Source organism: Heptranchias perlo, chromosome 3, assembly GCF_035084215.1.
Source record: "Heptranchias perlo isolate sHepPer1 chromosome 3, sHepPer1.hap1, whole genome shotgun sequence".
NCBI classification, from domain to species: domain Eukaryota; kingdom Metazoa; phylum Chordata; class Chondrichthyes; order Hexanchiformes; family Hexanchidae; genus Heptranchias; species Heptranchias perlo.
Genome location: NC_090327.1, coordinates 5,833,562 through 5,860,824, shown reverse-complemented (window position 1 = coordinate 5,860,824; position 27,263 = coordinate 5,833,562). Strand labels below are relative to the sequence as shown.

Sequence of the window (27,263 nt, the reverse complement as noted above, 5' to 3'; positions counted from 1 at the left end):
ACAGGGCTATGGGGAAAGAGCAGGGGACTAATTGAATAGGTCTATCAAAGAGCCGAATTGCCACCTTCTGTGCTGTATCCTACTATGGTACTCTCTTCCCATATAAGATAAGCTGCATCCTGGCAAGTGCTGAAGACAAAAAATTGCCCATTATCTGCAGTTAGCAAATGTATTTAATACAACAAAAATATGCTCTTTTTTTTTTTGTTTGTTTATCTACAGAGCTGGAAGTCCGGGAGTGCTGCCCTGCCTCAAAATATTCCAGATATTCTTTTTCCACAGCTCGAACCAGAGATCCAGGGTCAGCTGAAACGTCAGAAGAGAGATTGGGTAATCCCTCCGATCAATGTCCCCGAAAACTCGCGTGGTCCTTTCCCTCAGGAATTGGTCAGGGTAAGTCGGGAGTACCGTGAGCAGTTCTGGGCACCGCACCTTCAGAAGGACATATTGGCCTTGGAGGGAGTGCAGCGTAGGTTTACTAGAATGATACCAGGACTTCAAGGGTTAAGTTACGAGGAGAGATTACACAAATTGGGGTTGTATTCTCTGGATTTTCGAAGGTTAATGGGTGATCTGATCGAAGTTTATAAGATATCAAGGGGAACAGATAGGGTGGATAGAGAGAAACTATTTCCGCTGGTTGGGGATTCTAGGAGTAGGGGGCAGAGTCTAAAAATTAAAGCCAGACCTTTCAGGGGCGAGATTAGAAAACATTCCTACACACAAAGGGTGGTAGAAGTTTGGAACTCTCTTCCGCAAACGGCAGTTGATACCAGCTCAATTGCTAAATTTAAATCTGAGATAGATAGCTTTTTGGCAACCAAAGGTATTGAGGGATATGGGCTAAAGGCAGGTATATGGAGTTAGATCACAGATCAGCCATGATCTTATCAAATGGCAGAGCAGGCACGAGGGGCTGAATGGCCTACTCCTGTTCCTATGGTCCTAAGCTGGTGGGGGAATCTAGGACAAGGGGGCGTTGCCTTAAAATCAGAGCCAGGCCATTCAGGAGAGAAGTTGGGAAACACTTCTTCACACAAAGGGTGGTAGAAGTGTGGAACCCTCTCCCACAAAGAGCAGTAGATGCTGGCTCAATTAATCATGTTAAATCTGAGATTGATAAGATTTTTGCTAGCCAAGGGTATTAAGGGATATGGAGCCAAGGTGGGGATATGGAATTCGGTCTCAGGTCAGCCTTGCTCTCGTTGAATGGCGGAACAGGCTCGAGGGGCTGAATGGCCTACTCCTGTCCCTAATGTAAGTGAGGAATTTTTTAAAATGCGTGAGAAGCTCATTGGCTCAGTTGAGCATCGGGTGGATTTTTACCAAGGCGTAGAGATAAGATTTCATGCAAGAGATTTAAGTCGAGAGCAGGAGAAACATTCTGTTTTACGGAGAGTTGCGAGATTATAGAATCAGAGACCGTGCCAACGTTTTAAGAGTAGGCCGGACAGGTAGTTGAAGGAAAGGAGAATGAAGGGATATGAGAGAGGGCAGGAACGTGGGATTAGCACTGCTACTTGTACGATTCTAAAGAAATGTATCTTGGTTCAATTGCCTGACTATCGTTTGATGATTGGTATTTGTAATTTAGAAACCATTTTTTACAGAGATGTACTGATTATTTTCATAAAATTCTGGAGGGCCTTCACTCTGTAGGTTTAAGATGAATCATTAAATTAAAATCTCACATTCAAGGATGTAATACAAAAAATACCCACACATTCAAGCTGAAGGGATTTATTAACCTGTGTACTGCAAGGCCATGTAGCTCATAACCACCCTAGAATAGGTACTGTTGCTATAGTAACGTGCTTTTTTTTTTTGGTGTCAGCTGTGGCTCGGTTGGTAGCACTCCTGCACTGAGTCAGAAGGTCGTGGGTTCAAGTCCCACTCCAGAAACTTGAGCACAAAATCTAGGTAGGCTGATACACCCAGTGCAGTACTGAGGGAGTGCTGCACTGTCAGAGGCGCCGTCTTTCAGATGAGATGTTAAACCAATGTCTGCCCTCTCGGGTGGAAGTAAAAGATTCCCATGGCATTGTTTCGAAGAACGGGAATTCTGCCTGGCGTCCTGGCCGATATTTATCCCTCAACCAAAGCAGATTATCTGGTCGTTATCTCATTGCTGTTTGTGAGACCTTGCTGTGCGCAAATTGGCTGCCACATCACAGCAGTGACTGCGGTTCATTGGCTGTAAAGTGCTTTGGAACGTCCTGAGGTTGTGAAAGGCGCTATAGAAATGCAAGTTCTTTTAGAGTAGGTACTGTTGCTATAGTAACTAATGAGTCTTAACACTTTCCCCCCCCCCCCCCTGGACAACCAGATCCGCTCTGATCGCGATAAAAACCGCTCATTACGCTACAGTGTCACGGGGCCAGGAGCTGATCAGCCGCCTACTGGGATTTTCAGCATTAGTCCAATCTCTGGCCAGCTGGGTGTGACTAAGCCATTGGATCGGGAACAGATTGCTTCGTACCATGTAAGTTTCTGATTTTGAATGAGGGGTTTTGATAAAGCAAATAGGGAGAAACTGACAGGAGGGTTGGCAACCAGAGGATACAGGTTTTAAGATAATTGGCGAAAGAGCCAGAGGGGGAGATGAGGAGAATTTTCTTTTTTAACGCAGCGAGTTGTTATGATCTGGAATGCGCTGCCTGAAAGGGCGGTGGAAGCAGATTCAATAATAACTTTCAAAAAGGGGAATTGGATAAATACTCGAAGGCAAAAACTTGCAGGGTTATGGGAAAAGGGCAATGTGGGGGAGGGGGGACTAATTGGATAGCTGTTTCAAAGAGCTGGCACGGGCACGATGGGCTGAATGGCCTCCTGTGCTCTGATTCTATGAGAAGCAACTTTTACATTCTCCTACTCAAAGAATCCATGGCCGGTAAGGCCTTGTTTCCTTCACGCTAATAGGTTTTATACATTAAAACTTTGCAGAAAGATTTATTAGATTTTTTTTATGGGAATTTTTCATGCAACTTGTTGCAATTTTAAAAGTTACTAGACTGAATATCAAATGTTTATATAACATATTTTAATGTTTGGAAATGTCATTGTGAAGCAGTAAATGGAGAAACTACTTTCTTAGGATATGAAAAAGGGGTGTTCACTTTGATATTTTTACCAAAAGTGCTGTACAAGTGTGAAATTTGTGGCCCGGTGTTTGACAGTACTTTTAGTTTTGAGGTTATCAGCACATAGAATTACTTAGTCTACAGCACAGAAACAGGCCATTCGGCCCATCTGGCCTATGCTGGCATTTATGCTGCACACGAGCCTCCTCCCAACCCTCTTCATCTCACCCGATCAACACATCCTTCTATTCCTTTCTCCCTCTTGTACTTATTGAGCTTCCCCTTAAAGGCATCTATGCTATTCACCTCAACTGCCCCTTGTGGTAACAAGTTTCACATTCTCTTGGTAAAGAAGTTTCTCCTGAATTCCCTATTGGATTTATTAGTGACTATCTTCTATTTATGGCCCACTAGTTTTGGCGTCACCTGCAAGTGGAAACATCTTTACGTCTACCCTATCGAACCCCTTCATAATTTTAAAGGCACCTATCGGGTCACCCCTCAGCCTTCTCTTTTTTTTTTCTCTCTAGAGAGTAGCTCTTTTAAATTTTGTATCGATGTGATTGTCTTGCAGCTAAGAGCTCATGCAGTGGACTTGAATGGCAATCAGGTGGAGAATCCTATCGACATTGTTATAAATGTCATTGACATGAATGATAACCGGCCGGAATTTCTGCATCAAGTTTGGAATGGGTCTGTCCCTGAAGGATCAAAGCCAGGTAAAGCTGCTTAGACCTCTTGTAGTGCAAGACACCAAATGTACAATAATGCTCCTGATTCACACATGGAGCGACAATAATCAGAACGCTGTCATTTATTTCAATGGTTTATCCAACGAGCGCCATCCTCTGAACTGAGTGTCTAATATGAAGGAGAAATCCAGCACGAAACATTCAAAATAAATGTACCATAATGGCAAATCTCCCCTTTCTACTTGACGACTTAATTGTGAATTGATTTTTTTTTTCCCCTGCAAAACTAGTCTTGTTACCCAGATACCAGGCGTTTGCACTATTGAGTTGACTATAGTAGATATATCTGACCTTTTCTTTCTCTGTGGTAATAGTATTATTGCCTCTGATGTACCAGGTTTGTTTTGTTTGTCATGTAGTGGGACATGGGATTATTTTCATGAAATAAGTTTGAAGATTTCTATTCACTATGGAATGTTACCATTGGTTCATGTGGTACTAAAATGCTTTCCAGTGGCCAGTTCGCCAATCAGGTGTGCCGTTCCCTGGCACTCATAACATCTCCTCCTTATGCTGTACAGTGAGGTCAGGGGATCTGTTTTATTTTGATGCTAAGAAGTGGAATTTTTTTGCCATCCCGTGTCCAAATTGTTTTCCCAAGTGTATTCTACCAGCCCTACGACCCTCTGAGATCTCTGCGCTCCTCCAATTCTTGCCTCTTGCACATCTCTGATTTTAATCGCTCCACCATTGGCGGCCGTGCCTTCAGCTGCCTAGGCCCTAAGCCCAGGAATTCTCTCCCTAAACCTCTCTACCTCTCTACACCCCTCTCCTCCTTTTTAAGATGCTCCTTAAAACCTACCTCTTTGACCAAGTTTTTGATCACCTGTCGTGATGCCTCCTCATGTGGCCCGGTGTCAAATTTCGATTGATAATTGCTCCTGTGAAGTACCTTAGGACGTTTTACTAGTTAAAGGCGCTATATAAATGCAAGTTGTTGTAATACAACTCGAAACTCTACTCATACAAGATTCCTCACTGCTACGGTAGAATTTTTTGTTCACTTTTTACACCAGCCATCCTTAAGGCTTGAGAGTTGAAACTACAAGTGTAGTGCCAAACAGTGCTACATTTTCAGCTGCTTTTGTGTTGAATTTACGTAAGGAAGTGAGGTTGAGGCTTCTGAAAATTACTTGGGATGATAGGAACAGGAGCAGGCCTTTCAGCCCCTCAAGTCTGTTCCGCCATTCAATTAGATCATTGCTGATCTGCATCTTAATTTCATCTATCCACATTGTTCCATAACCCTTGATACCCTTACCCAACAAAAATCTGTCAATCTCAGTTTTGAAATTTTCAGTTGACCCCCAGCCTCAACAGAATTTTGGGGGAGAGAGTTCCAGATTTCCACTCCCCTTTGTGTGAAGAAGTGCTTCCTGACATCACCCCTGAACGGCCTGGCTCTAATTTTAAGGTTATGCCCCCTTGTTCTGGACTCCCCCCCCACCAGAGGAAATAGTTTATCTCTCTATCCTATCAACTCCTTCAATCATCTACAACATCTCAATTAGATCACCCCTTAAATTTTCAATTCTCAAGGGACTAAAAGCCTTGTCCATGCAACCTAGCCTTGTAATTTAACCCTTTCAGTATCATTCTGGTGAATCTGTGCTGCACCCCCTCCAAGGCCAATATATCCTTCCTAAGGTGCGGTGCCCAGAACTGAACCCTTATGGGTGGCAGAGTGAGACACTCATCAGGCTAGGCTGGAGGTAAAACCAGTACACTGCCCCCATGGTATCCCCAACTACTACAGTTGTAGAGAGACAATTTTTAGGTCTCCAATCAAGGGTTTAGATTGATAAACAGCAGAGAGGTGAATTCCTTGTTAGAAATTTTTTTTTATTCGTTCATGGGATGTGGGCGTCGCTGGCGAGGCCGGCATTTATTGCCCATCCCTAATGGCCCTTGAGAAGGTGGTGGTGAGCTGCCTTCTTGAACCGCTGCAGTCCGTGTGGTGAAGGTTCTCCCACAGTGCTGTTAGGAAGGGAGTTCCAGGATTTTGACCCAGCGACTATGAAGGAACGGCGATATATTTCCAAGTCGGGATGGTGTGTGACTTGGAGGGGAACGTGCAGGTGGTGTTGTTCCCATGTGCCTGCTGCTCTTGTCCTCCTAGGTGGTAGAGGTCGCGGGTTTGGGAGGTGCTGTCGAAGAAGCCTTGGCGAGTTACTACAGTGCATCCTGTGGATGGTGCACACTGCAGCCACAGTGCGCCGGTGGTGAAGGGAGTGAATGTTTAGGGTGGTGGATGGGGTGTCAATCAAGCAGGCTACTTTGTCCTGGATGGTGTCGAGCTTCTTGAGTGTTGTTGGAGCTGCACTCATCCAGGCAAGTGGAGAGTATTCCATCACACTCCTGACTTGTGCCTTGTAGATGGTGGAAAGGCTTTGGGGAGTCAGGAGGTGAGTCACTCGCCGCAGATGTATGCCCTTAATAGCTCTAATCGCAATTTCACCTTGAAGAATTAATGTGTTGGACAAAAAGTGTGTTTATACAATATAATTATAACAAGTATCAAGTCCAGAGTCTTTAACGTAAACCCTGTTTTAAGTTTTACATAAACCGTTTACCTTATATCGGAGATTCATTTTTCCTTTTCATTTCTAGGCACGTTTGTAATGACAGTAACTGCAGTCGATGCTGACGATCCCACTTCATCCAATGGCATATTAAGATACAAGATCCTTTCTCAGACACCAAGCAGCCCTTCTCCAAACATGTTTACAATCAATAATGAGACTGGAGATATAATCACTGTAGCAGCTGGTCTTGACAGAGAGGTATTGTATATCTCAGCGGAGAACGCGGCTTCATTCAGTTTATAAAAGTATTCCGGGTGAACAAATGCAAGCTGTGAAACATTAATGCTTTTTTTGCTTTACATTACGACCGACCTTTAATTAAAATCATTTAGCAACTTTATTCATCGAGTAGCTTTGAGCCATAAAAACCAGAAAAGTTCTGCTGAGTTATGCTAAACCTTTTTGAAAATCTCTGCTTGGGTCTAAGCTAGAGTATTGCATCCAGTTCTGGGCACCAAACTTTAGGGAAGGATGTCGAGGCCTCTGAGAGGGTGTAGAGGAGATTTACCAGAATGGTATCAGATGAGGGACTTCAGTTATGTGGCGAGACTGGAGAAGCTGGGATTGATCTCCTAGGAGCAGAGAAGGTTAAGGGGAGATTTAATAGAGGTGTCCAAAATTATGACGGGTTTTGATAGATAGGGAGAAACTGTTTCCACTGGCAGGCGGGTCGGTAACCAGAGGACGCAGATTTAAGGTAATTGGAAAAAGAACCGGGGGGCGATGAGAATTCTTTTTACGCAGTGAGTTATGATCTGGAGTGCACTGCCTGAAAGGGCGGTGGAAGCAGATTCAATAATAACTTTCAAACGGGAATTGGATAAATACTTGAAAAGGAACAATTTGCAGGGTTATGGGGAAAAGAGCTGGGAAGTGGGACTAATTGGATAGTTCTTTCAAAGAGCCAGCACAGGCACGATGGGCCAAATGGCCTCCTGCTCTGTTCTATGATTCTGGATCTGGGTCTTTGCCAGCAAGGTTGCTACAGTTGCCTTCAGTGTCCCAGGTTAAGGAGAAGATAAAACCAACCAGTGATCATGTTAAGAATGGTCAATTGAGCAAAGGTCTCAGAGGAGAACAACTTTGGACCAAAGAAAAGGTAGCTTTTTCACTCTTCATGGGGCCAAAATATAAAATAGTCACTCATAAATCCAGTAGGGAATTCAGGAGAAACTTCTTTACCCAGAGAGTGGTGAGAATGTGGAACTCGCTACCACAAGGAGTAGTTGAGGTGAATAGCATAGATGCATTTAAGGGGAAGCTAGATAAACACATGAGGGAGAAAAGAATGGAACATTATGCGAATAGGGTGAGATGAAGATCGGGAGGGAGGAGGCTCGTGTGGAGCATGAACACCGGCATAGACCAGTTGGGCCGAATGGCCTGATTGTGTTGTAAGTTCTGTATAATATTGGTAGGAGTTGATACCGGTGAAAAGAGCTTGTTCCTTTCCGAAGCCACTTTCGAGATGAGTGGGTTTGTAATTCTTTTTGCTTCAGCAGTTCAGTTTCTAAACTCCTTATTGGCCTTTGCTCCTCCTCCTTGGGTTTTTAATAATTTATTGGTGGGGGGAGGGGGGAATCTCAGGGCGAAGGTCAGAGGCCTAAGTTCAAAAGGCTTATGAAACTGGTTCTAACTTTGGTGTCTGCTGGATATTTGAATGGTGTGGAGAATGGGAGGTTTTTCACGAGATCCCTTGCATTTTTAAAATTTGAGAGGTATAAATATTTAAATGGCAAAACTTGGAGTGGGGGGGGGTTTCGATTATGTGAGTCTTTTAAAATATTAATACTTCAACCATTGACACGAATCACTTCTCCGCTCCATCGGTTACATCGAGTTACATCGGCCCTACAGCACAGGAACAGGCCGTTCGGCCCAACTGGTCTCTGTTGGTGTTTATGCTCCACACGAGCCTCCTCCCTCCCTAGTTCATCTCATCCTATCAATATATCCTTCTATTCCTTCCTCCCTCATGTGTTTATCTAGCTTCCCCTTGAATGCGTCCATGCTATTTGCCTCAACTACTCCTTGTGGTAGCGAGTTCCACATTCTCACCACTCTCTGGGTAAAGAAGTTTCTCCTGAATTCCCTATTGGGTTTATTAGCGATTTATCTTATATTTATGACCTCCAGTTTTGGACCCCACCGCAAGTGGAAACATTTTCTCGATGTTTACCTTATTGAACCCTCTCATTATCTTAGACCTCTATCCGGTCACGCCTTGGCGACCAGATGGCCAAGAAGTGGATCTGACCAGTTATGGAACGTTGCACGAATATAGTTATTCTAGTCAAGAAGAGGTCCTTAAACATTATCCCTTGGTGTAGTAAGCCAGGTCAGGCTTGCTGGATCCTTGTGTGTTCTCTTCAGCTATACAAGGGAAGCAAACAAAACCAGTTCCCTGGTGTATTCTAATCTATGACAGGAGAGGCTGGTAATGCAGGTAATCCTTATTGTTAGGACTGCTGGGGGAAATCCAGGTTCTGTGTACAATCCTTGAATTAATGTAACAAGTTCTGTTGTGTTTAAATATGTACCGCTGTGTACAAATTTGCATTCAGTGCTTCAAACGTCAGTGCCATAAATCCACGACCTGTGCTCGTACCAGCTTCTCTTCGTATTAATTGCCGGTGACCGGCCTAATTTAGGGGGGAGCCTTGCCAAAGTTCTACCAGATGGGGTAGATAGAGAGGAACTATTTCCTCTGGTGGAGGAAGTCCAGGACAAAGGGGGCATAATAGTTAAAATTAGAGCTAGGCCATTCAGGGGTGATGCCAGCAAGCATTTCTTCTCACACAGGGGAGTGGAAATCTGGAACTGTTCCCCCAAAAAAGCTATTGAGGCTGGGGGGTCAATTGAACATTTCAAAACTGAAATTGATAGATTTTTGTTAGGCGAGGGATATTAAGGGTTACGGAACCAAGGTGGGTGGATGGAGTTAAAATACAGATCAGCCATGATCTAATTGAATGGGGGAACGGGCTCGAGGGGCTGAATTGGCCTAGAGTCATAAAATCTAACAGCACAAAAGGGGAGGCCACTCTGCCCGTCGTGCCTGTGCCGGCTCTTTAAAAGCGCTGTCCAAGTTTAGTCCCATGCCCCAGCCTTTTCCCCCATAAAACCCTGCAAATTAGTCCTCTTCGAGCAGACCGACTCCTGTTTCTATGATAAAGGCCAAAGTCTAGATATAGCAGCTGGGGTGGGTGGGTGGGGTGGGGAGGAGATGCATAAACAATAAAATGCAATGGAAAAATTAATTGTCTTGCAGGCACACAAGTAGTAAGGCAGCAACTGGCCAACGTGTAAACTTGTGGTAACATTGCTCCTTGATGTATACAGCTGGCCTTGGCTTTTTAATTGTCCACAAGAGGGAAATTGATACTAGCATCGTGAACAAAAGCCTGCAGCTCTGCTCCATTGCGAAAAGGGAGAGTGAATTCATACGTGTGGCCAAAGCTTGTCAACAGTGCGGAATTTCTTTTGATAACAGCACCCGAGGGTCCTTTGCTCGTTTAAAAAAAAACGCACCGGCTTTTTTTTTGTTGTGCGTACAAAATTCACGGTGTTAGTGATCGATCCGTTACCTAGCAACCAGCACCTGACTGGTCTCGCTGGAGACGGAAGCAGCTGTTAAATATGAACGCCATACCCTTCGGGCTTGAGGCCAAATCTGGTCGTCTCTTGTGTGTTACTGATACCAACCCTGCCTGCTATTCATTTTTGGGAGTGTTGAAGTGTTTCTTAATGAACTTACAAAGGATGAAACTTTAGACTGCACTGAATGGGGAGATAGGTGTTAGAGCTGGTTATAGTGTACTGTGTTCAGTGAAGGGAGTGTTTTGGCCCTTTTGAATTTGTCAAACATTCCGTTTAGGATGACAGTGGTTTTCAATTTCAATTTATCGTATTCAACTCTTTATTAAGGTTTATGTGCAGTGCATCTGTTAAATGAAACGAGAAATACTGGTACAGGTCGGCGATTGAATATGGTGATGTTGCTGTATCACAATGAGTTGCAGTTCCAAAGTACTGTTTGTGACCAGATCCTAAAGACATTTTCAACTCTTATAATGGATTTCTTAATGCCCCATAACAATTGTTATTTTAAAAAGATTGCAAAAATCCATTTTCGGTTGCTCTACATTATAAGACCTAAGATTGGGAGATAAATACAGGCCCATTTGAAAGTGAAAATTACATCTTCATCGTTCAGTCTCTCATTCTCTTTCTCCTTCAAGGCTCTTCGTTCTCTCTTTTTTGTTTCTTCCCCCCACCCCCTCCCAACCTTCCAGTTTTTGAAAGCAGTAGTTCCAGGTGGTCCTCTCCATTAGATGGACAACATTCTGCGTTCTTGAGTTTCATAACCTGTATTGGGAAGTCTATATAATTGGAAAGGACAAGATTTTCGCCGTACTGGAGTTGATAAATTCTGTTAGGGTGTCATGCACGTGCTTAATGGGAATTAACTGTTAGAAATCATTTTTAAAAAATCGTTCTTCTCTCCCTACTTCTTTTACAGAAAGTTCCTCAGTACACGTTAATAATTCAAGCTACTGACATGGAGGGAAGTCCAACATATGGCCTTTCTAATACTGCAACTGCTGTCATCACAGTAACAGATGTCAATGATAACCCACCAGAGTTTACTGCTGCAACGGTAAGTATTGTGCCAATATAATTTTTGTAGAGGGCATTTCAAAATGAGTGCTTTAAATTCAGACCGCTCACCCTTAGCTATTGCAGAATGAGGATTAATATTAATCCATCGTATCTAGAACCTATCGTACACCAGTTCCATAGCCAGAAGTGGATATGTTTTTCAAAATTTGAGGGGGTAAAAAGTGACGAGATTGTTCACACACTGCTGGACAAATTGATAACGAGGGATAAACTCAGGATTATCACTTAGAAGAGTGAGTATTTTTGTGTTGAGCACATAGGGACAAGTTACCTAGTGGCTATTGAGGCAGAGGCTGGCTGGAAAAAGCAATTGAAAAGGGAGAAAATAAAACGGGATTAAGGTAGAAAGCGCCATTTGGAGGAGCAGCGCAGGCGTGAGGGGGCTGAATACATTTCTGCGCTATAATTTCTGATTTCTATTCTGCCGAAGAATTTTCCGATCGACTATATAGATCGTTAGTTCAATTTTAGCAATTAAATCAATTTGTTGAGGGCACACTGACTAGAGTGTCTCGCAGTGTTTGTGTTTATCATACTGCAACGGAAGCCAAGACCAAAATAAATCTGCACCCCACCAACTTCCACAGATTTTATTTTAATTAAAATAACTTCCACGCCAGTGATCTTTTGAGAAGGAGGAATTATGAACCAAGCTTCACATGAGATACCATCTGAATTGCTGCAATTACGGTCTTGTAATGGCTCCTGATTTTATTTTCCCTGTAATACGAGACCCGATGGGCTTTTGTGGCATTCAAGTGGAGTTTTTTTTTGGTTATTCTCATCTGAATAGGATAATCAGCCGTAAGGAGGAATCACTGTAGTCGTAGGATGGCCTGTGCTGCAGTACTGGATGCTCTTCTGCGGCTGGCGTTAATGCGCGTATTTGGACTGCAGTCAACAAAGCTCTACTCTCGATCTGTGGGGTGGCATTCACGGTCCCAGCAGAACGTCGGCCGGAGGGGAGGGGGAGCAGGCAAGATCGATCAGCCCAGAGCCCGGGCCCAAGACCTCAGGAGAGTTCGGGGGTGGGGGCTGAGTGGTGGCCAGCAGTGGCCCACTGTTTTAATTCTAAAAATTTTTTAAAATTCAAATCCCTCCTTGGCTTCCCCCCCCCTCCCCCCAGCTCTACAACCCTTTGAGATCTCTGCGCTCCTCCAGTTCTGGCTTCTTGCGCATCCCCGATTTTCAACGCTGCACCATTGGCAGCCGTGCCTTCAGCTGCCCAGGCCCTAAGCTCTGAAATTCCTTCCCTAAATCTCTTTTTTTTTCTTTTTCTCTTTTTCTTTGCTTTTTTGTTCTTCTTCCCTCGCTCTCTTTTTTTGTTGTTCTTCTCTCGCTCTCTTTTTTTGTTCTTCTTCTCTCGCTCTTTTTTTTTTGTTCTTCTTCTCTCGCTCTCTTTTTTTTTTGTTCTTCTTCTCTCGCTCTCTTTTTTTTTTGTTCTTCTTCTCTCGCTCTCTTTTTTTTTTGTTCTTCTTCTCTCGCTCTCTTTTTTTTGTTCTTCTTCTCTCGCTCTCTTTTTTTTTTGTTCTTCTTCTCTCGCTCTCTTTTTTTTTTGTTGTTCTTCTCTCCCTTTAGTCACCTGTCCTAACCCGGTGGCAAATTGTGTTTGATAATCGCTCCTGTGATGTACCTTGGGACATTTTGCTATGATAAAGGCAAGTTGTTGTTGAGGTTGTAATAAGGAGTCGGGAGGAACACTCCTGTCTGGACAATAAGTTTTACGTTTTTTTTAAACTTTATCTTTTGGGTGGCAGCCACCAGCAATCCCCTTTTAAGGACCCCTGGTTTGGCTGCTGAGTGCCTGCAAAAGAGTTACCAGCACGCACGGCACATAATGTAGGCATTTGCAGTCCAATTTCTCAAAGGGGCCTGAAACAGTGTTGTGTCCCTGATTGACACGTGCAATGGGCCAAAAGCCAGTTTCAGGCACGGGCCACGGGCACCTACCGGGCTCCCCCATCCATTATGGCGAGCAACGCACTTCTAGCACGTCATTGGCCCATCGATGACCTTTTTACGTAGACTGTACAGCACAAGAACAGGCCATTCGGCCCAACTGGTCCATGCCGGTGTCTATGCTCCACGCAAGCCTCCTTCCATACAACCCGACCGTAAAAGCACGTGTAAAACAGGGGCAGCGCAATCCAATTTCTAGGCTGTGATCGTCTTTAAGGCTTTATATCGATTAAAGATGTAAACTAGATGGAAGAAAGTCAGTCCACAGTGTTTTTGGGCTGTGTGTGTGTTGTCATTGTTATCAAACATTCTTTTAAGATGTGCTTCAATTCTAAAGAATGAATTCTGCCTGCTACTAATCAGATTTGGGTGCTGGTGTAAATGCTACAATCTGAAGATGTTTTAGCCTGCTGCTGCTATGGCCTCTGTTCTAATTTAATATAGAGAGCTGTTTTTTTATTAAGCTGCTGAAGAATATAGAGTTCATTGTACAAGTGAAAAGAGTGGAATAAGTAATGAGATTCACTTCTGTTTTTTTTTGACACAAAACTTGGAAGTGTAGTGAACAGTGAGGAGGATAGTGATGGACTTCAAGACAGGCTGGCGGCGTGGGCGGACACATGGCAGATGAAATTTAATGCAGAAAAATGCAAAGTGATACATTTCAGTAGGAAGAACGAGGAGAGGCAATATAAACTAGAGGGCACAATTCTAAAAGGGGTACAGGAGCAGAGAGATCTGGGGGTATATGTGCACAAATCGTTGAAGGTGGCAGGCCAGGTTGAGAAAGTGGTTAAAAAAGCCTATGGGATCCTGGGCTTTATACATAGAGGCACAGAGTACAAAAGTATGGAAGTCATGAACCTTTATAAAACACTGGTTCGGCCACAACTGAAGTATTGTGTCCAGTTCTGGGCATCGCACTTCAGGAAAGATGTGAAGGCCTTAGAGAGGGTGCAGAAGAGATTTACTAGAATGACTCCAGGGATGAGGGACTTTAGTTACGTGGATAGACTGGAGAAGCTGGGGTTGTTCTCCTTGGAACAGACAGTTAAGAGGAGATTTGATGGAGGTATTCAAAATCTAGACAGAGTAGATAGAGGGGACCTGTTCCCATTGGCGGAAGGGTCAAGAACCAGGGGGCATAGATTTAAGGTGATTGGCAAAAGAACCAAAGGTGACATGAGGAAAAACTTTTTTTACACAGTGAGTGGTTAGGATCTGGAATGCTCTGCCCGAGGGGGTGGTGGAGGCAGATTCAATCATGGCCTTCAAAAGGGAACTGGATAAGTACTTGAAAGGAAAAAAATTGCAGGACTACAGGGATAGGGCAGGGGAGTGGGACTAACCAGATTGCTCTTGCATAGAGCCAGCACTGACGCGATGGGCCGAATGGCCGCCTTCCGTGCTGTAACCTTTCTATGATTCCATGATTTTGGTGACTTTTTTTCTTGTGAAATACTGTTTACATTAAAAATGTTTAACATTCCTTTTTGGGCAGAAAGATCCCTGCACTTTATATATTTTTTTAAAAAGCGCGATGTTCAATCTTAAAAGTGCTAATCCCTGTCCCCCTTAATCTCCCATGCCCTATGTAAGCTTACTGAATTGCTGGAATAATTTGCTGAGATCAATAAGAAGTCTGTCTGTATCAATTTGGTGGCTTAGATTCGATGGTAAATGTCATTCCTTATGTTGTACTTATATTATCTCCATATACAGCCCAGGACTGGACAGATGGGCTGCATTGTCTTTTCCAGTCCTGTTAAGTTGCATAGTAAAGTACATGATTTTTCTTGTCCTAGAACTGTAGTAGTGTTAAACTTGCTGCACATCTCCCACCAATGGCTTTTGTAGTTCTCTATTTGTTTTGAACAAAGTATTTCATGTAAGGTGTTAACCGGCACATAATAGTTAGCTGCAGTGATTTCCGCACGTTCCCTGCGATCAGTGACATTTCACATTGGTGTGGCGTTCTGTGTGAAGTGAGTGTCAAAACAGATGGTTATTCAGTAAGAAAACGACACTCATTGTCAGTACAATCCCTTTTTTTAAAAAGAAAACATGCATGCTTTTGCAACACCAAACTCAAGCTTGCAATTTTTACAAACAAGTCTGATAGTGTGGTATGTTGCTATCCCAGAACGGATCGATTAATTGTTGGTTCCTACAATCTTACGGTGAGTTTAGTTTGAGCTGTGCTTTCAGGGCAATGTACTGAGCAGATTGTTTGCACCATCCCCACAAGGCTGTGCACCGAGACCCAATGTGATTTTACGCATATTTATTGGCTGATTCAGTCAATATTGACACATTCCAAGGAGCAACTCATCCTCCCTTTCAAACCTAGAGAGAGATGCAAATTCTTTTTTTCCAAAAAAAAAACAAACAATATAGTTTGAGTTCCTATAGGGTAGTTAAAATCATTTGTTTATTTGGAAAGAATTTACACTTTAACCTATCTTACCCCGTACCCCAACCAGTTAAGTTATTCATGTTCAATTCTGGGCACCACACTTTAGGAAGGATGTCAAAGTCTTGGAGAGGGTGCAGAGGAGATTTACTAGAATGGTACCAGGGATGAGGGACTTCAGTTATGTGGAGAGACTGGAGAAGCTGGGATTGTTCTCCTTAGAACAGAGAACGTTATGGGGAGATTTAATAGAGGTGTTCAAAATTGAGGGGTTTTGATGGAGCAAATAAAGAGAAACTGTTTCCAGTGGCAGAAGGGTTGGTCACCAGAGGACACCGATTTTAGGTAATTGGAAAAAGAACCAAAGGCAAAATGGAGAATTTTTTTTACGCAGCGAGTCGTTACGATCTGGAATGCGCTGCCTGAAAGGGCGGTGGAAGCAGATTCAATAGTAACTTTCAAAAGGGATTTGGATAAATACTTGAAAAGGAAACATTTGCAAGGCTACGGGGAAAAAGCAGGGGAGCGGGACTAATTGGATAGTCCTTTCAAAGAGCCAGCGCAGGCACGATGGGCCGAATGGCCTGTGTGCCGTTATTTGATTCTCTATATTGAATCCTAAATTCAATCGTATAGGGCACTGCGGTTTTACGTGCAAATTGCACTGTCAGTTCTCCGTGCTCAGGTGATGTAACGTTGAACAGTTAAGTATTTAGGTCAATAAAATGGATTTATTCTCTTGAAATATTCTCAGTTGTGTTTTGTAAACTTTAATGATCGGAAAACTGCTAGTTTCGTGACGCATACATTGATTACATTTGAAAACAAATACTCAGTTTTATCGTGTAATAGTCCAGGAATGTAACCAGTTTGTTTTCTATGCCCCCCCCCCTCCATCCCTCTGTTTGTTTATAGTTCTACGGAGAAGTACCGGAAAACAGGATTGATATCATTATTTCAAACCTGACAGTAACTGATAAGGATCATCCTCATACTCCTGCTTGGAATGTAGCCTATAAAATAATTGGTGGCGATCCCACGGGGCACTTTGCTGTTCCGACTGATCCAGTCAGTAATGATGGTCTGGTAACGGTTGTCAAGGTGAGTGCTATGCTCCCATTTCAGAATTTAGCTGAAAACGTTTACTCTGTGTATAATGGCTGGAGGGTTGTCTGATACGGTTTTGTTGCAATGCAATCTTCCTTCCTTCTCCTGGTGTAAGTGGGCTTCGTTTGAAATTATGCATGGATAAATATAAGCCATAAGTGTGGGGAAAAAAAATTGGTCTTTATTGTTATAATGTCCCATTTTAAAAAATGTAATTTTGGTGTTTTTTTTTCAAATCTCTTCTCATTACCCCACCCACAAATTAAAAGCACATGAAAGAGAAAGGTGCCTCCAATGACTCTGCATGTTTTTAAAGCTCTGGTCAGACCCATTTTAGAGTACTGTATTCAATTCTGGGCACCACACCTCAGGAAGGCATTGGAGGGGGTGCACTGCAGATTCACCAGACTGATACAGGGGCTAAAATTATGAGGACAGGTTGCCTAGACCAGGCTTGTATTCCCTCGAGTATAGAAGATTCAGGGGTGATCCAATTGAGGTGTTGAAGATGATTAAAGGATCTGATAGTTTATCTCCATCATTACCCTATTTCTCCTTGTTGGGGGAGGACTCCAGAAGAAGGGGGCATAATCAAATTAAAGCTAAGGCCGTTCAGGGGTGATGTCGGGAAGCACTTCTTCACACAAAGGGGAGTGGAAATCTGGAAAACTCTTCCCCCAAAAAGGTGTTGAGGCTGGGGGTCAATTGAAAATTTCAAACTGAGGTTGATAGATTTTTGTTAGGTGAGGGTATTAAGGGATATGGAACCAAGACAGGTAGATGGAGTTAAGATAGAAACATAGAAAATAGGAGCAGGAGTAGGGCATTTGGCCCTTTGAGCCTGCACCGCCATTCATCGTGATCATGGCTGATCCTCTATCTCAATACCATATTCCCGCTCTCTCCCCATACCCCTTGATGCCTTTTGTGTCTCGAAATCTATCTATCTGCTTCTTAATTATATTCAGTGATTGGCCTCCACAGCCTTCTGTGGTAGAGAATTCCACAGGTTCACCACCCTCTGGCTGAAGAAATTTCTCCTCATCTCAGTCCTAAATGTCCTGCCCCGTATCCTGTGACCCCCTCCTTCTGGACCCACCGCCCCCCCTCCCCCAGCCAGGGGAAACATCCTCCCTGCATCCAGTCATTAAGGGTACGGTAGCATAGTGGTTATGTTGCTATATGTTATAAGTGACTCCAGACCCACAGCAATGTGGTTGATTCTTAATCGCCCTCTGAAATGGCCTAGCAAGCCACTCAGGGCAATTAGGGATGGGCAATAAATGCTGGCCTTGCCAGCGATGCCCACATCCCATGAACGAATTTTTTTTTAAAAAGTCTGTCTTGCCCTGTCAGAATTTTATGTTTAATGAGATACAGATTAGCCATGATCTAGTTGAATGGCGGAACAGGCTCGAGGGGCTGAATGGCCTCCTCCTGTTCCTATGTTTGTGCTTTTTGTTTTTAAATGAGAGGGTGGTACTTTCCCACCTCTAGCGGATAAGGAATGGTTTGTTATTTCAGAATTCCTCTAGCACCTGTCTTCAACCAGATCATTATCTTTGTGTAGTTTTGTCTGTTAAAGGCTGTTTGAGACTTGTCAGACAGCACGTGGGCACAAGGGGTATGGGGAGAGAGCGGGAATATGGTACTGAGATAGAGGATCAGCCATGATCGTATAGAATGGCGGAGCAGGCTCGAAGGGCCGAATGGCCTACTCCTGCTCCTATTTTCTATGTTTCTATGAACATGCAACTGCAATCTGCTCAGCTCACTGAGTCAAAGCAGCATCCCATACAAATTAACAAATGTTGCTTTCTTATCAAAATTCATATATTTCAGACGTCCTCCCTTCTCTCCCTCCATCTTAGGATGGATGGGTGATTGCAGAGATGTCTGCCCATCTACCGTAGCTGGTTCCAGGTGCTGGATTATCTCCCCTTTTTTTTAAGTCAGCTAGGAAATTAATTTATTGCTGCACTAACCAGAGGTTGATAATTTGAGGCCTTGGTCGCCAACTTTCTGGTGCAAGAACAGCATAACGGACATCAAGGAAATTCAGGGCCATTGTAGCTGAGCAAACTAAATTGCTACTGTGACCAGATCATTGAAATATATTTATTGAAGAGTTTCCAAAAATATTGCTTTGAAAAACATTTCAAGTATATTGTTGTTATTTCTAAAAGTCTTTTATAATCGTATAAATTGTAAAAGAGTAGTCAAAGGATGCATGGGATTAGGGACAAAAGAGATCTTCTTGGAGGCAGAGGGCGTGGCTGAGGCACTAAATGAATACTTCACATCCGTCTTCGCTAGAGAAGAGGATGCTGCCATTGTAGCAGTAAAGGAGGAGGTAGCAGTGACATTGGATGGGATTTTAAAAAAAGATAGAGGGAGGTACTTAAAAGATTGGCAGCACTCAAAGTAGAAAAGTCACCCGGTTGAGATGGGATGCATCCTAGGTTACTGAAGGAAGTAAGGATGGAAATTATGAAGGCTCTGGCCACAATCTTCCAATCCTTCTTCGATATGGGGATGGTGCCGGAGGGCTGGAGGATTGCAAATGTTACACCCCTGTTCAAAAAAAAGAGAGGGGGATAAACCGGGCAATTACAGGCCAGTCAGCTTAATGTTGGTGGTGGGGAAACTTGTAGAGACAATAATCTGGGACAAAATTAATTGGCATTTAGAAAAGTATGGGCTAATAAATGAAAGTCAGCACAGATTTGTTAAAGGAAAGTCATGTTTGACTAACTTGATTTGAGTTCTTTGATGAAGTAACAAGGGAGGGTTGATGAGGGTAGTGTGGCTGATGTTGTGTATATGGATTTTCACATGGCATTCAATAAAGTACCACATAATAGACTTGTCAGCAAAATTAAAGCCCATGGGGTTAAAGGGACAGTGGCAGCATGGACAAAATTGGCTAAGGGACAGAAAGCAGAGAGTAGTGGTGAACGGTTGTTTTTCAGACTTGGGGGAAGGAAGTACACAGTGGTGTTCCCCAGGGGTCAGTATTAGGACCACTGCTCTTTTTGATATATATTAATGTCCTGGACTTGGGTATAGAGGGTATAATTTCAAAGTTTGCAGATGACGCGAAACTCAGAAATATAGTACACAATGTGGAGGATAGTAACAGACTTCAGGAGGACACAGACAGACTGGTGAAATGGGCAGACACATGGCAGATGAAGTTCAACACACAAAAGTGTGACGTGATGAATTTTGGTAGGAAGAATGAGGAGAGGCAAAATAAACTAAATGGTACAATTTTAAAGAAGGTTCAGGAACAGAGACCTGGGGGTGCACATATACAAATCTTGGAAGGTGGTAGGACAAGTTGAGAATGCTGTTTTTTTTAAAAAAAAAACTTTTGGGATCCTGGGCTTTATTGATAGTGGCATAGAGTACAAAAGCAAGGAAGTCATACTAAACCTTTATAAAACATTAGTTAGGCCTCAGCTGGAGTATTGTGTTCAATTCTGGGCACCACACTTTAGGAAGGAGGTAAAGGCCTGAGAAAGGGTGCAGAAGAGATTTACTAGAATGGTACCAGGGGTGAGGGACTTCAGTTATGTGGAGAGACTGGAGAAGTTGGGGTTGTTCTCCTTGGAACAGAGAAGGTTAAGAGGAGATTTGATAGAGGTGTTCAAAATCATGAACGGTTTTGACATAGTAAATAAGGAGAAACTGTTTCCTGCGGCAGAAGGGTCGGTAACCAGAGGACACAGATTTAAGGTGATCAGCAAAAGAACCAGAGGCGACATGAGGAAACATTTTTTAGGCAGTGAGTTGTAATGATCTGGAATGCACTGTCTGAAAGGGCGGTGGAAGCAGATTCAATAATAACTTTCAAAAGGGAATTGGATAAATACCTGAAGTGGGGGGAAAAAATTTGCAGGGCTATGGGGAAAGAGCAGGGGGGAGTGGGACTAATTGGATAGCTCTTTCAAAGAGCCGGCACAGGCATGATGGGCTGAATGGCCTCCTCCTGTGCTGTACCTACTATGAAAGTCTGGGATTCAAACTCCTCGCCCACTTTTAAACTGCCTGTAATAAAAACAGAAAATCCATGGCAGGTCAAGTCAGTATCTGAAACTGGATGGAGATTTTACAAAAATCATAGAATGATTACAGCACAGAAGGAGACCATTCGGCCCATCAAGCCGGTGCCAGCTCTTTGTAAGAGCAATCCAGTTAGTCCCATTCCCCCTCTCTTTCCCCTGTAGCCCTGCAAACTTTTTCCCCTTCGAGTTTCTCCTCATGTCACCTTTTGGTTCTTTTGCCAATCACCTTAAATCTGTGTCCTCTGGTTCTTGACCCTTCCACCAATGGAAACAGTTTCTCTTTATTTACTTTATCTAAACCCTTCATAATTCTATCTCTCAAATCTTCTCTGCTCTAAGGAGAACAACCCCAGCTCCCAGCTTCTCCAATCTATCCACTTAACTGAGGCTCCTCATCCCTGGACGTCAAATGTCAAATCTATTTCCAGCATTTTGTTTTTTTTTCAGATTTTGGAAAAATTTTTTCATCTTTTAACTGTAATTTGGTAGAATTCTGAAGTGACTTGTATAATTTATACAAACGATGATTAAATATAGGCTGTAACACTGGTAATCTTTATCAAAGTATTCAATTAGTGCAATTAATGACAAATTCAAATAATTAAATACAGTGGACGTAGGTGGCGGAAGGTTTAATGCAGCAGATTAACTGGCCTTTCGTTTCATTTTCTGTCTGTGGGATCTTGCTGTGCGCCAGCATTAGCTGCCCGTCTTCACCTACACAGCATGTTTCAAAATGTGGTTCATTGGATTTTAAGCCTTTTTCGGAGTGCACACAGTCAGGCCTTTTCTTTCTCGTGCACGTGATCAGTTTTAAAAAGAAACTTAGTTATATAAAAAAAATTTCAACAGTTATTGTAACTAAATTTTGCCACTTGTGAAGCTCATCAAAGTTGTAAAATTGACATCAAATGTTCTAAAGCGAGCATGGTTCATTATTTTTTAGAATTAATTTCGAGCGCCTGAGCAGAAGGGAATCTTGCGTATTAAGCTGTAAGATCATGGGTTTGCACCTCTACTTATCAAACGTTCCAGTTTGCGTGCATTGCTCAGTGTCAAATCGCTTGCTTCTGTCAGAAGTTATAGCACTGAGGAGATGGAGGGGTGGAATTTGCTGGAGTGGGGCATCTCGCGACATGCCCCGTTATTTAGACTTTATCCTGCACCCTTTTTTTTTTTTGCCCTGTAACTTGCTGGAAGGGCGAGCCAATAATGGCGAGGTACAACAGGGGCGTGTGGGACCTTAGTGAACGACGGGACCAACAGTCTGTCTCCTCAATCAATGAGATTTGAGGATTGAGAAAGAAACAGAGGAAGGCCTGAGAAGGAAATGGGGTGAATTAGAGTCAAATCAGCAATGTTCCATGCTGCAAATAGAAAATATTGAGGAAGAGCTTTCCAAGCGGGAAGTGTGACCCCTGTATGTTAGCATTCATACGGCACAAAGAGGTGTTCGAAAAATCTTAAGTGAATTCTGATCAGTACAAATATCTAGTGACAATGTAGTCAAATTCCATTTTAAAAAGGTTCTTGCAAATGGTTTGCAGTCAGTGACATGAAATAGCCATGTAAAATGTTTTTTTAAAATTCGTTCATGGGATGTGGGCGTCGCTGGCGAGGCCGGCATTTATTGCCCATCCCTAATTGCCCTCGAGAAGGTGGTGGTGAGCCGCCTTCTTGAACCGCTGCAGTCCGTGTGGTGACGGTTCTCCCACAGTGCTGTTAGGAAGGGAGTTCCAGGATTTTGACCCAGTGACGATGAAGGAACGGTGATATATTTCCAAGTCATGCTGCCCATCGCAGTGCCCACTCCATTTTAGATAGAAACAGGAGGAGGCCATTTGGCCCCTCCAGCCTGTTTGACCATCCAATTATGGCTGATCTGTATCTTAACTCCATCGACCCGCCTTTGCTCCATATTCATTAATACCCTGGCCTAACAAAAATCTATCAACCTAGATTTCCACTACCCTTTGTGCATTAAGTGCTTCCTGACATCACCCCTGAACGGCCTAGCTCTAATTTTAAGGTTATGCCCCCTTGTTCTGGACTCTCCCACCAGAGGAAATAGTACACTATCAAATACTTTAATCATCTCTACTAGATCACCCCTTAATCTCCCATACTCCAGGGAACACAAGACTAGTCTGTGCAACCTTGATAATTTAACCCTTGATGAAACATCATGGACAAGTTTTGGACTGTGCTGTACAATGTTTCCACACACAATCCCAGTTTGCTTTGTATTAAGGATAATTTTCAAGCTGAAGGGTGCAGGAAAATGTCTTAACAGACTGTGTGTACGCTGCCCGATGCCCCACGCCAGCAAAATCTGGCCCGCTATCTCCTTAATGCCATAGATTCTGAAGAGAACAATATGGTGTAACGTAATAAATTACACCACCATTATTGAAGAATTTTTCCCAAATTGTAGGTGCAGGGCTGTAAAACTAGAGATTTGAATCTCTAGGATTGAATGTCTGTCGTCTTATTCACTCTCAGGATGTTGGCATCGCTGGCAAGGCCGGCATTTATTGCCCATCCCCTAGTTGTCCCGAGTAGCGGTTTGATAAAACTGAGTGGCTTGCTAGGCTTCACTTCAGAGGGCAGTTAAGAGTCAACTATGCTGGTGTGGGACTGGGTGTCACAGAGCGGGTAAGGACGACAGGTTTCCTTCCATAAAAGACGTCAGTGAACCAGTTGTGATTATACGACAATCCGACAGCTTCATGGTCACTTTTTTTTTTACTAATTTCCAGATTTTTGAACTCTCGTTAGGTTACCAGACTAGTAATCCACATAACGACTATACCACTGTACCCATTCAATGACCGTGGCTATTCTACCACTCACTGAGTCAGTAATGAAGATTGGGTTCCTGTAAACAGTCCCTACTTGATGCTAGAAATTAATGGGGTCACTTTTGCAGCTGTGGTAGTGTAGTGATCATGCATATTTTAAAAATGTGCGAAGCATATTACTCACAGCGATAATGTCAGATTATGGATGCATTTCTGTTGAGAGTAGATAAAGGTCAGCCATTTACGACAACCTACTAAATATTTGATGTGGTACATAATTTGCTGATATTGTGGTGTCAACATTCAAAGAGGATAATTGTCCTGGGGAAAATGTTGTCTCATTTCACTGTAGTAATTTGAGGAATTAAAAAAAACCACAGTAACCTACTAACAGTTTGTCAGCAATGTGCGTTATTTTCATGTGGACTTTTAAATTTAAAATCTTTTAAACTTGTGCTTTTTTTTCACCTCTTCCCTCAGCCTATTGATTATGAAACCAACAGAGCCTTTGTGCTGACTGTGATTACAGAAAATCATGTACCTCTGACAAAAGGCATCCAGCTCCCCCCTCAATCAACAGCAACTGTCTCCATTACCGTTATTGATGTGAACGAGAGTCCGTATTTTGTTCCAAACCCTAAACTTATCAGGCAGGAAGAAAGACTTCCTGAAGGAAAACTCTTGACTGTCTTCACAGCTGAGGACCCAGATCGTTACATGCAGCAGACTCTTAGGTACAGTAACCTCTGATTTACATGCCACATATCCAGTGTCAGGTTAGATCGTCTCTTTTTTCCTATTGGGCCATGGCAAAAGATCCAGAGGATGAGATGATGAGAATTTTTCTTTAAACGCAGAGAGTTGTGACGATCTGGAATGCGCTGCCTGAGAGGGCGGTGCAAGCAGATTCAATAGTCCCTTTCAAAAGGGAATTGAATAAATACACTTAAAGGGGAGAAATTTGCACGGCTATGGGCTTCATTGCAGGGAGGTTGGAGTACGAGAGTAATGAAGTCTTGCTACAGTTGTGCATGGCTTTGGTGAGACCTCAGCTGGAGTACTGCGTCCAGTTTTGGACTCCTTATCTAAGGAATGATATACTTGCCTTAGAGGTTCAACGAAGGTTCACTAGATTGATTGCTGGGGTGAGAGGGTTGTCCTATGAGGAGAGATTGAGTAGAATGGGCCTGTATACTCGAGTTTAGAAGAATGAGAGGTGATCTCATTGAAACAAATAAGATTCTGAGAGGGCTTGACAGGGTAGATGCTGAGAGGCTGTTTCCCCTGGTAGGAGAGTCTCGAACCAGGGGGCATAGTCGCAGGAAAAGGGGTCGGCCATTTAGGACCGAGATGAGGAAAAATTTCTTCACTCAGAGGGTTGTGAATCTTTGGAATTCTCTACCCTAGAATGTGGATGCTGAGTCGTTGAGTGTATTCAAGGCTGTGATAGATAGATTATTGGGACTCTAAGGGAATCAAGGGATATCGGGATCAGGCGGGGAAGTGGAGTTAAGGTCGAAGATCAGCCATGATCTGATTGAATGGCGGAGCAGGCTTGAGGGGCCGTATGGCCCACTCCTGCTCCTATTTCCTATCTCTTTCAAAGAGTCGGCACAGGCATAATGGACCGAATGGCCGCCTCCTGTGCTGTATGATTCTAGTCTATGATTTTTCTCAGCCAATTTTCTTCCTTCTGATTCCCCCCCTCCTGGCATTTGACCCCCCCTCTCGGGCGTGTTTCCACCGATGTTGATCGTCCCCTTGGCCATATTCATGTCTGGCAACTTGGTGTGACCTTTGACTGCTGAATGCATTGCAGCTAAAGCCAATCCCATCCTTAAACAAAAAGCGGGGAAAAAAAACTCTCGATGCTGGCAATCAAAAACAATTACAGAAAATGCTGGAAGCACTCGGCCGGTCAGGCAGCATCTGTGCAGAGAAAACACAAGCTAACGTTTACGTGGTGACCCTTTGTCTGAGGGAGCGCTGCACTGTTGGAGGGTGGCGTCTTTCGTCTGAGACGTTGAATCTAGACGTCTGCCCTCTCAGGTGAACGTAAAAAGATCCCATGGCACTACTTTGAAGAAAAGCCAGGGGGAGTTGTCCCTGGTGTCCTGGGCCAATATTTATCCCTCGACCAATATCACGAGAAAGAGATTACCTGGTCATTATCACATATCTGTGGGAGCTTGCTGTGCACAATGTGGCTACCCCGTTTCCTTCATTACAACAGTGACTACACTTCCAAAAAAGTACTTCATTGGCTGTAAAGCACTTTGGGACATCTTGCGATTGTGAAAGGCAATATATAAATGAGAGTTTGTTCTTTCTTTCTGTTCTCTGCACAGATGCTGAGTGACCCGAGTGTTTCCGGTAATTTGTTTTTTTTTTGTTCTAATCCTATGCTTGCCTGACATTTCCACATACACACTTCCAGTAATGGTCGCTGGGAATAGGGTTGGCAACTCCGGTTGGAGGTATAGTCATGTGACCCTCCCGCCTCCCACCGCTCCGTCACCCGCGCTCCCAACATGCCCATCCTCTCGGTGCCCCACCCCCACGCTCCCGCCATTGGTCGCCCAGCGAGCCCATCCCCTAGGTGCCCCCGCCCCTCCCTCACTCCTGCCATTGGTCGCCCAGCGAGCCCATCCCCTCGGTGCCCCCGCCCCTCCCTCACTCCTGCCATTGGTCACCCAGCGAGCCCATCCCCTCGGTGCCCCCGCCCCTCCCTCACTCCCGCCATTGGTCGCCCAGCGAGCCCATCCCCTAGGTGCCCCCGCCCCTCCCTCACTCCCGCCATTGGTCGCCCAGCGAGCCCATCCTCTCGGTGCCCCCGCCCCTCCCTCACTCCCGCCATTGGTCGCCCAGCGAGCCCATCCCCTAGGTGCCCCCGCCCCTCCCTCACTCCTGCCATTGGTCGCCCAGCGAGCCCATCCCCTCGGTGCCCCCGCCCCTCCCTCACTCCTGCCATTGATCGCCCAGCGAGCCCATCCCCTCGGTGCCCCCGCCCCTCCCTCACTCCTGCCATTGGTCACCCAGCGAGCCCATCCCCTCGGTGCCCCCCACGCTCCCGCCATTGGTCACCCAGCGAGCCCATCCCCTCGGTGCCCCCGCCCCTCCCTCACTCCTGCCATTGGTCACCCAGCGAGCCCATCCCCTCGGTGCCCCCGCCCCTCCCTCACTCCCGCCATTGGTCACCCAGCGAGCCCATCCCCTCGGTGCCCCCGCCCCTCCCTCACTCCGGCCATTGGTCACCCAGCACACTCGTCCTCCGAGTCCTCCACCTTCCCCCGGCCAATCGCAAAGTGAACGCGCTCTCCTTTACCTGATTGGATGATTCTTGACTGTCAGTCAAACCGCCTTTTTTCCTCCCAATCTCCAATATTTTCATAACTAATAAACTGTGTACAGTTCTGGTCACCCTATTATAGAAAGGATATTATTAAACTAGAAAGAGTGCAGAAAAGATTTACTAGGATGCTACCGGGATTTGATGGTTTGACTTATAGGGAGAGGTTGGATCGACTGAGACTTTTTTCCCTGGAGAGTAGGAGGTTAAGGGGTGATCTTATAGAAGTCTATAAAATAATGAGGGGCATAGATAAGGTAGATAGTCAAAATCTTTTCCCAAAGGTAGGGGAGTCTATAACGAGGGGGCATAGATTTAAGGTGAGAGGGGAGAGATACAAAAGGGTCCAGAGGGGCAATTTTTTCACTCAAAGGGTGGTGAGTGTCTGGAACGAGCTGCCAGAGGCAGTAGTAGAGGCGGGTACAATTTTGTCTTTTAAAAAGCATTTGGACAGTTACATGGGT

At 44.2% G+C, this 27,263-nt stretch overlaps 1 protein-coding gene across 1 annotated transcript in view; it reads left to right on the top strand.

The window, feature by feature from the left end:
- Positions 1 to 27,263, top strand: part of LOC137309904 (cadherin-2-like) — a 187,446-nt gene that overhangs the window by 126,687 nt on the left and 33,496 nt on the right. The window contains exons 4-10 of the mRNA XM_067977915.1: positions 223 to 393; positions 2,327 to 2,482; positions 3,655 to 3,799; positions 6,443 to 6,615; positions 10,940 to 11,077; positions 16,388 to 16,573; positions 23,931 to 24,184. Of these exons, the coding sequence (XP_067834016.1) occupies positions 223 to 393; positions 2,327 to 2,482; positions 3,655 to 3,799; positions 6,443 to 6,615; positions 10,940 to 11,077; positions 16,388 to 16,573; positions 23,931 to 24,184 (1,223 nt within the window). The remainder of the gene's footprint in view (positions 1 to 222; positions 394 to 2,326; positions 2,483 to 3,654; positions 3,800 to 6,442; positions 6,616 to 10,939; positions 11,078 to 16,387; positions 16,574 to 23,930; positions 24,185 to 27,263) is intronic.